We start from the raw sequence: 9,256 nt of genomic DNA, 5'->3' as shown, positions 1-9,256 counted from the left end.
AAACTCTGGTCTCCTCGAGCTTTATGATATAATAATTTGCCGACTGTTGCTTATAAGATAATTCTATAATTAGTCACTGATTAAGTATCGACTTTAGACGGGATAATAAAAGCTAATATATAGAACCTAGGCTGAAACTTAGTTGACTAGATGTTAGTGTACTAGATCTTAAAAACCTTTTGAAAAAGATGAAGGAAATCTTGCTTTAAATTGAAAGATGTACAAGGCACATAGAATCTAAAGCAATCAATCTAGGCGGACTCGGTTTCTAGACCTTGGTGGCATGAACTGGTGATATATAGTACCTTCAAACATCTTTAACCTAGCTTTTTAAGATATGATTAGCATAAGAAAAATATAGTTAATTAACGCTTTAGATCTTATAATCATGTATTCTCTAGGTTTTGGGAGCATACCACAACATGATAAAAATATATAGATTAAAAACGAAAGCAAAGTGGCAACAACTTGATGAATGGCTACATGGCCTACACAGAAGACCTAATAAAGGAATATTTCCTAAATGGGTATTTTAAAAAACTTCAACAAGATCATGATAGATCGGTGCTTTGCCAGAATTTATAATATTTTTTTGTTCTTTTGCCTTTGATGCCATGAAAGAAGAACCAACCAAATGGGGATGACTTGGTAAAGGCCACAAATCACATGGTGATGCCAATAAAATGAGTTTGTCATTCACTTTTTATGGCCTAGATTAATGGAGGGCTGGTGGTAAGTTACACCTTGTGTCGATACACAAGCATTTTGAATATTGTCTAGCATGTAGCTAGGAGAGGATAAACATTACTCTATAGTTGAAAACATGACAAGATGGATCGAAAAGTATAGACAGCTGAAAATTATAAAAAATAAAACGACTTGACTTTTAGGGTATTATGATTCCAAAAGCTTGCAAGCAATTCTCCATCGTTAACCAGTCTCACATATTCCCTTTAATTGTTGTTTTCGGTTTCCTAATTAATAAGAACATAATGCTGCACCATCAAAGTTATTTAGACGATGTTGAGTTACATGTCCAATCCTAGATATATATAAGTTTTGCTTAGGTTAAACCTTTCAGCCCATCGTTTCTTGTCGCCGGTTAGGCTAGCCGGTGGGTCCCGGAAATGTGAGCACTCGCTTGACCACAAGTACATGAAAAAAAGTTATCTCTTTTTTGGATTATGATTGCTGTCATATGGCAATGAAACTATAGCTCAAATAATATTTTTTTATTTAAAAAAAATATTATTTGAGCTATAGTTTCATTGCCATCAATTGAACATCATGCCACATCGAGCCTCATCTCTTGATTTATTCTTGGAAAAACATAGGGTGACAAATTGAAAAGATAGAGATTAAATTGAAGATAGAGAGGGAAGGTAGGCGGGGATGCTTGAGACCAAGCAAGGTGGGGAACATGCTCATATGGAAGTTGAAAAATAAAAAAAACTATATATTTTCATAGGCAAGTAGGTTGCATTAATGTGTTCCTCACCTAAGTAGGATTAGAGATTATCATATATTCCAATAGACACAGTTCTGTGAGGTGCCGTGGACCATTCATGTTTTGAATCCAATGCCTGCTTTGTCTAGATAGTGCTAAGGAATGTGGAGAAATTAACAAGCATGTTTTTCGGCTATTTATTTGTTTGAAATCTTGGATTTTTATAATCTTTTTGGCTTATACTTGTGTTTATGAAGTGGTGGCAGGAGATAGGAGCTTGGTTGATGTTGGTCCCATGATCAAACGCATCTAAAAAGGAGGTGGTGTGTCTTTGCCCCCATGAAGAATGGAAAGGGGAGTGCATAATTTTGTCTTGTTTTAGTATATTTTTGCCCCCCCCCCCCTTCCCCTTCTCTTTCTCGTGAAAGAGAGGTGGATGAACATTAACACAACTTTGAATATGGCGCCCCCACATCATATCACCTCCTCCTCCATGAATTATAGCTGGTATATGAATGATGGGTAGTTATGTTTTCCGGGGTATCTAGACAAGACTATGATCTACACTGCTGCCGATCGAGCCACCACTCAACAGGCAAGATTCAACACCAACGTGACATAACAAGCAGCATCTTGCCTTCTTCAAAGAAGCATTCAAGATAAAATTCTAGACCCCCCCCCATCGGAAAGTCTTGTAATCCTTGCCAATCAAGTAGAATTATAATTTTAGACGGAGGGATAGATATCGACACCCCCATTATCACCTAGATATTAAATAATGTACCAAATGAGTCTAGGGTTTAAGACAATGGTGTGGGCTTGTGGAGATCTACTCTGAAAGCAAAACGGTTTGGAGATTATCAAAAAATCACATCAAACCTCTCGTTATCATATATACCAATAGACACCCATGTATTTCACATTGTATGGCGACAGAATTGTCCCCGATCATACAACGTGCAACCTGCAACCTGATGATGTCGACTTGGTTCTCCTTGTCTTCACCAACAATCGTTTTCCAAAGCAGTGCTCGGATGATAATGCACAAGCTTCTACCTGGATTTATGAATGCAAACATGAAATGCTGCGAAACATTCAGAAAACATTTTGTAGATTGCAACTATGTGATTGCAGCACGTTGGCTTGCAGTGTAAGTTCCAGGGATAAGCAGACATCTATGGATCTCCAGGCCGTTAAATTTGAGCTTGAATTGGAAAAGTTCGGACGCTTTAATCTGCGTTCGGAAAACATGACAAAGGCCTTACAGCCCTATATTTTCAGGGTCAAAGGATTTTTGCTAAATGAGTTATATATATTTATGAGAGCATATCAACACATTTACAGCTGCTACTGCAAGAAATATAAAGCAATTCACATCCTAGATGTCCATTTTGAGGCTTAAATCAAATCAATTGGAATAATGCTTTATGAATACTAAAAAGACCAAAGCAAGGCCAGATATCAGCTACGGCTCAGTACAGTTAAATCCATTGCTTTGGACTTTTCTATTCAAGCCTGATGTACAAAATTGCAAGATTTGCCTTTTTTGTTTGTTTGCTCTTTAGTTCCCAGAAGAACCCACCTGCTGTCCGACGACGCAAATGTGCTCACTCAAATATTGAAACATCCCCATTCCAACTGCATGAACCAATTACATTTGGCAAAAGTGGGTGGAAAACAACGTCTATGCATGCTTGCTCATACACCTTGATTTTTCTGACAAGCTCTGATGACCTATAGTTGTATATGTATATAGAACCATCCGACGAGCCGGAGACAAGCTTCTCACCATCTAGGCTAAAATTGCATTTAATGGGGAACCCAGAGACGCCATGGCTTTCATACCTTTTATACTTGTCCAGCCTGAAAGGTGGACTTGAAGAGAAGATAGCAATATAATTTGCATTGGACTGGGCAACGAAACATGGCTCAAATGGATGGCACCTAACACTTGGACATGTATAGGCTTCCACATAAACCTGAGACGGGGAAAAGTAAGCATCACTTTACAAGTAAAACAAGAAAAAATGCAAAGGTGATACTGTTTGGCAAGATACATTGAGGATCATTGTTCAAATTTAACTCATCCTATCCAACAAATGCTTAATATATCATGCAGCTGAAACTGATGAAAAAATCGATGTTGGTTGGCATGTGAAGTCAGTCTTCATTGGTCTAGAAAAGGGGTCTTCAGCTAGTTTTAAAAACTAGGTTAGATGACTCAAAAACTAATGACAAAGGAGAAGGGCAGGATGTGGTTTAAGATAACAAGCAGTGGAAACTTGAGATGTATAGAAGCGATATACAGGAAGCAGGTTGGTAACCTAGTTTACACCACATAGGAATCGATCAATAGCAATTCGCAGGTATCACATCTATGAAAATGAAACAGTATACATCCTCAGGTCATGTCATCACTGCACACGTGAAAGTGCTAAAGGCTTAGATTTATTATCAATTTTCATAATTCATTAGAATTTACAGCCACATTTTTAGGCCTCAGCCCTTGGGAAGAAGGACCTGAGAAGGTGCTTTAGCTGCTGATCAAGCACCCCAAAATGTAAGATTTTGGACCAAAGTGTTGCTTTGGGAAACATAGCACATGCATCCTAATTGTTTAAACAGGCTGCTGATTCAGTGAAAAGTAATTTGATTGATCATAATATTGTTCTGACAGTGGCTGTGACAAAATTAACGATTCTCTTTGTTGTTTAGCAGACTTAAAAAAACAAAGCCTTGTGACAGGAACATTCAAGGGTAATAAAGTTGAGGATCCCTGATGTTTCAAGGTTCTCGAAACTGGCCTTTCCAAAGCTCATGAATCTGCATTATTGAATCAGAACTATAAATGGCTTATAATTAAACTCTACTTCACTCCACATCCTAAAATCACAAGCACTATCATAATAGACAAGACGATGAGTGCAGTGTTCTAGCTATTTCAGCACTCTGTATCAGGCCTTTTCACCTTTTCCAGATATGTTACTGCAAAATGGCCTGGGAAGATGGATGTCTCAGCTCAATTTTGTTACACAAGTGTGATAAACAGGCTAACATACAATTAACACAAGAGCATAAGCATCCAAAATCCTCCAGACAAGAGGAAACGCTCAAGCAAAATAAATATGAACATGGTAATAAACTGAAGATATAGAAACCCGAAAGTAAATTAAATTACATCTAGTAATTGAGATTGATCCTTTTGGATTGCCACGCCCCTTCTTTATCATAAAGAGAGGGGGGGGGGGGACCCTAAGAAGAGACTGTCTGAGTATCTTGCGAGCAGACAACATTCAAAGAGAACTTTAGGGCAATGTCTACAGTCATTTCTCCACGTCAAAAATAACACATCAGGTATAAGTAACAACTGTAATTCTACAATACACTTTTTTTTTTTGTCTATTTGCTTGTTTATCAATTTAATCATATGGAATGAACCTGGTAACACGAGTAATTTCAATTATCAAATGTGAGGTCTTAGGTAGAAGATGAAACAAACACCTACGAAGTTGAGGCCACTGAAGGAAGACATAGCATGGACACCAAAGGTATCATACCTAGCTTTAAAGCATATTCTCTGCGCATGCCACCCCAATAAAATTCTTCAGTCATTATGCAGAGTTTATGAAAGCAACCTCTCAAAGAAATGCAAGTACACAAGCATTGTAAGGGATCTAAAAGACAACACTAACCTTTACAAACAAACTCTACATGATGGAAAGAAAAGTACGCTGGAAGAAGTCTCTTACCTGGTTGGACAATGGAACCTGACGTGAGACGTCCCAAACAATAATTGAATTTTCACTGAGATTGCTTCCAGAGACATCACTTGATGAGATAAACTGCTTGCCATTGATGGTAAATTCAACATCAAGTATTGGACCTAGACCTCGAATGTATTCACAAACCACATTACCATTTCTAATATCCCACAATCTGAGACAGCCCTTTGATCCTCCAGAAAGGAAGATGTTGGAGTTATCTGGACAGAACTTTATTACTCCAACAACCTGATCTTCCTTGAAAATCTGGGTCTCTATCCCCTTTTCAACATCAATCAACCTGGATGAGCAGTCATATCCACAAGAAAGCACGGATAGTCCCTGAGGCGACCATTTCACATCTTTCACTGCTGCATTATGATATCTAAATATGCGTGCTATTTTCTGATCTCGGCTCCACACGTTCCATACACAGACAGTTTGATCCATTCCGGCAGAAGCAAGGAGATGAGCTGTAGACTAACTATAATGAACAGATCAATATGACCAATGATACAGACAACAAAGTATAATGCTTTGCGAACAAAATTCCAGCTAAAGCAAGAGAAATACAAATCTAAGAAGATATTGACGAAATCCAAAAGAAAACCATTGATACCATGACTTGGAGACCAATCTAAAGCATTGACAGCCTTCGTATGGCTACGCAAATCAACCGCCAGCCTTTTGGGTATTTGACTTAGCGATGCACGGCCCTTCGCTTGTCTCAATGATGATAAAACATCACGGGGTATCTCCGAATCACTAATACTTCCCAGAACTAATAACAAGAATTAAAAAGGAGAAACAAAGACTCAGCCTTTAACGTAGTTGCAGCATATACAATAATCATAATCAAACTCTAATGTTGCACAAAACAATCATATATTTTTTTTTTCAGTTGCTAAACTAAAAGCTAAAATTGGCCAAATACAGTATATTGTTGTTAACCAAGCAAAACAAATCAAGCCCATTAACCTATTTTTCCAAGTAACCAACATTTCTTTGCTCATTTCAAATTAAAGTTTCTGTTGATATCGACCAACTTTGCAGTTTCTTCAAACCTAACTCAGCTTAAAAAAATCACAAGATACACTAACAAAAAGTAAGTAATGAAAGGAAAATAAATTTACCAGGAGAAGCCACGACAGGGGGGTTCGGGTTCAGGTTCAGGTTCAGGTTTGGGGTTGGTGCCGGGTTGGGGACCTGAGGGGATTGGGCAGAGAGAGCTCGTTCTCGCTTGGATATGTATCTGCCAGGAACTGGAGCTTCTGTTCGGAGATTTTGAGATGGGGTTTCCGGTTTGAAACGTTTAGGGGGAGGGGGGATAACTGGTCTGTATTCGGGTTTGAGCTTGGGTTCGGGTTCTTCATCTGAGGAATTAGAGTATGCGTGGCAGAGAAGATCCATCGAGGCTAACAAAGCTCTGTTGTTTGGGAGTGTTTCTTGTTTGCTCTCTGTAATGTGCAAGAGGTCTATAAATTATAATGAACAGTTTCGTCCTTGTACTATCTTGAATTGTTAGTTCAGTCCGTTATCAATTTAATATTATAATGCGGACCTTCAATGCACACTTCCGTTCAAAAAAAAAAAAAAAAAACAAATTATAATTATAGTTTTTTTTGAAAATATTTTTTACTTGAAAATATATTAAAATAATATTTTTTTTATTTTTTAAAATTATTTTTAATAATACATTAAAATAATTTAAAAACATTAAAAAATATTAATTTAAAATAAAAAAATAATTTTTTTTTAAATATTTTTAAAACATAAAATCAAATAAAACCATGTCAAATAGCATACTTGACCAAAAACAATTCCACTGTCCATCTTTATTATTCAACAGCCAACAAAAGGATTAATAAAAAAAATATATATATTGTTTTAAATTAGGTATAACTTGAATTAATTGAAAGAGAGTGAATTATCATAGGCCCACATTAGAAATGATTGGACATGTTATCATAAGCCCACATTAGAGGCCCACAATGGAAGATCAAAGTCCATTGTTGTTGGGCAACACATTCAGCAGGGAGCAGGCTACTGTGAAGAAGAAATGGACAAGGCCTCCTCATTGAGCACTTCCCCGTTACAATTAGCACAGAAAGCACGTTATTTGGAGTTTAATATTTATGGGCTTAGCCTCCTCTGCAAATGAGTTTGGTAGATGGAAGAGGCCACAAAACTCTATACTGATTGTGTCTTCTGAATCTGAATGTTCAAGAAATCACATTTGACAAGAACACCAATTGTCGTCTCATATAAACAGTAAGAAAGATTATATATATTGAAATGAAAATTTAATCCCAGCTCATTAAAATATATATATATATATATATATATATATATATAATTTAAAATAAAAAAATAATTAAGAAGCAACTTTTCATCAAGAAAAAAAATTTTATAAGGACATGCTTGCTAAATCCTATTTTAGTGAATGAATTTATTTTTGAAATAATTTCAATAAGATTATATTCTATTTATATTTCATATTATAATTTTTAAATTCAATCTAATTAACCCAAATTAATTATATATCTTATAAAAAAAATTAAAAATAACCATTTTTTTTATAAAAAAAAGTCTCTGGGTTTTGGTTGATTTTCCGAGGACTAACCAAGTCACAAATTAACCTAGGTTTTTTTACTGTATCACACCAAATTAACTCCTTTATTTTTGTCAAAACTCTATATAGTCTGGATCACTAGTCACCATTCAATCTGTATTATATTGAGTTTTAAAACAGTGCTTCAAACGTAGGAAATTAGAAATTTAGCGAAAGAGAAGAAGGGATAAGTTTTAAGGCGCATCTTAAACCTCTAAGAGCTTTCCCTGGTGTCAGCCCATTAAATATAGGCCTGACCCGTAACAAGTTGCATAGATATTGGGCTGACCAGTAACAGGTGAAAGCCCATTAATATAGGCCTGACCAGTAACAAGTTGCATAGAGATTGGGCTGCCCGTAACAGGTGTAAGCCCATTAAATATAGGCCTGACCAGTAACAAGTTGCATAGAGATTGCGCTGGGTTACTAAATCCCTTACACTTTAGTTTCTTTCCGACACCAAGAAATTGTGTTTCATTTAAAAGAGATTAGCCCAATTGATAAGCATTAACTGAAACATAAAGGAAGTTTAAAATTTACTATGGATACGTTGGCGGAGGCAGGAATAAGAAAAAACTGATTAAAACAAAAAAAATAAAATCAAAAAACAATAATTAAAAAAATCAAACCGTGAAAAGAAACCGATTGAAATTTTAAAAAAACCGACCGGTTCGGTTTTATAAATCTAAAACCGAAAAAAACGAATCGACTTGAATCCAAACTAAAAAAACCGAGACAAAACCGAAAAAAATTAAGCCAAAACTAAAAAAACCAGAGCCAAACTAGTTTGAACTGGTTTTTGTTTTAAAAAACCGAACCGAAACCGAAACTAGTCGGTTTGAATCGGTTTCGGTTTTTTTTAAAAAAAATTTAGTTTAATCATTTTTTTTTATATAAAAATTAAATCGAATAAAAAATGATTTCTTAACATGTTTTATTATGAATTAGAATAGTAAAATAATGCTTTTGCTCTTCTAAGTAAAACTCAATGGCCTGACATTGGGGTTATTATAATCTTTTCACATCTTCCATTAGAGGATGTTGCAAAAATTCTATAGACAAGGCGTGTTTTATTGTGAAATGAAACAATAAAATAACGCTTTAGCTCTTCTTAAGAAAACTCAATGGCCTGGAACCGAGGGTTATTATTGTTTTTTCACATGATTCATTTATTATTATGAAATTAATCCGGGCATGTAGGCCTTTTCAATTTTTTTGCACCTCTTAGAAAATTATTTAACTTGGTTTAGGAGTTTTTATTTTATTTTAATTTTTATAGTAAATTTTAATTTTATAGCACAATAAAATGAAAAATTTCCTCAGCCTGCCTCCAAAGCTTATTTTTACTTTTTTTTTTTTTGTGTGATTATTATATAATAGATAGGGCAATTAAGTATTTTATTAATATACAAAATAATTAAAAAAAAAATTTATTAA

The 9,256-nt window shown here is 35.4% G+C and overlaps 1 protein-coding gene across 1 annotated transcript; it reads right to left on the bottom strand.

Annotated features, from left to right (window-relative positions):
* Positions 1-2,776: 2,776 nt before the first annotated feature.
* On the bottom strand, positions 2,777-6,669 carry LOC118045249 (uncharacterized). The gene is made up of 4 exons (XM_035053831.2): positions 6,342-6,669; positions 5,828-5,989; positions 5,197-5,681; positions 2,777-3,426 (listed from the first exon to the last, which is right to left on the bottom strand). The coding sequence occupies exons 1-4, from the start codon at positions 6,616-6,618 to the stop codon at positions 3,055-3,057; spliced, it is 1,296 nt and encodes a 431-aa protein (XP_034909722.1). The 5' UTR covers positions 6,619-6,669; the 3' UTR covers positions 2,777-3,054.
* Between the last annotated feature and the right edge of the window lie 2,587 nt (positions 6,670-9,256).

This window comes from Populus alba, chromosome 1 (assembly GCF_005239225.2).
Source record: "Populus alba chromosome 1, ASM523922v2, whole genome shotgun sequence".
In the NCBI taxonomy this organism is placed as follows: domain Eukaryota; kingdom Viridiplantae; phylum Streptophyta; class Magnoliopsida; order Malpighiales; family Salicaceae; genus Populus; species Populus alba.
The sequence above is the reverse complement of the archived record's forward strand: the minus strand, read 5'-3'. Positions and strand labels throughout refer to the sequence as shown.

What these genes read in the sequence shown, in the direction of transcription:
- LOC118045249 (XM_035053831.2), bottom strand. Translation starts at nt 6,618, where the DNA reads ATGGATCTTCTCTGCCACGCATACTCTAATTCCTCAGATGAAGAACCC. An exon ending in AGATTGGTCTCCAAGTCATG is followed by an intron (nt 5,682 to 5,827) that starts GTATCAATGGTT and finishes GTTAGTCTACAG; the next exon opens with CTCATCTCCTTGCTTCTGCC. An exon ending in AGGTTCCATTGTCCAACCAG is followed by an intron (nt 3,427 to 5,196) that starts GTAAGAGACTTC and finishes TCCCCGTCTCAG; the next exon opens with GTTTATGTGGAAGCCTATAC.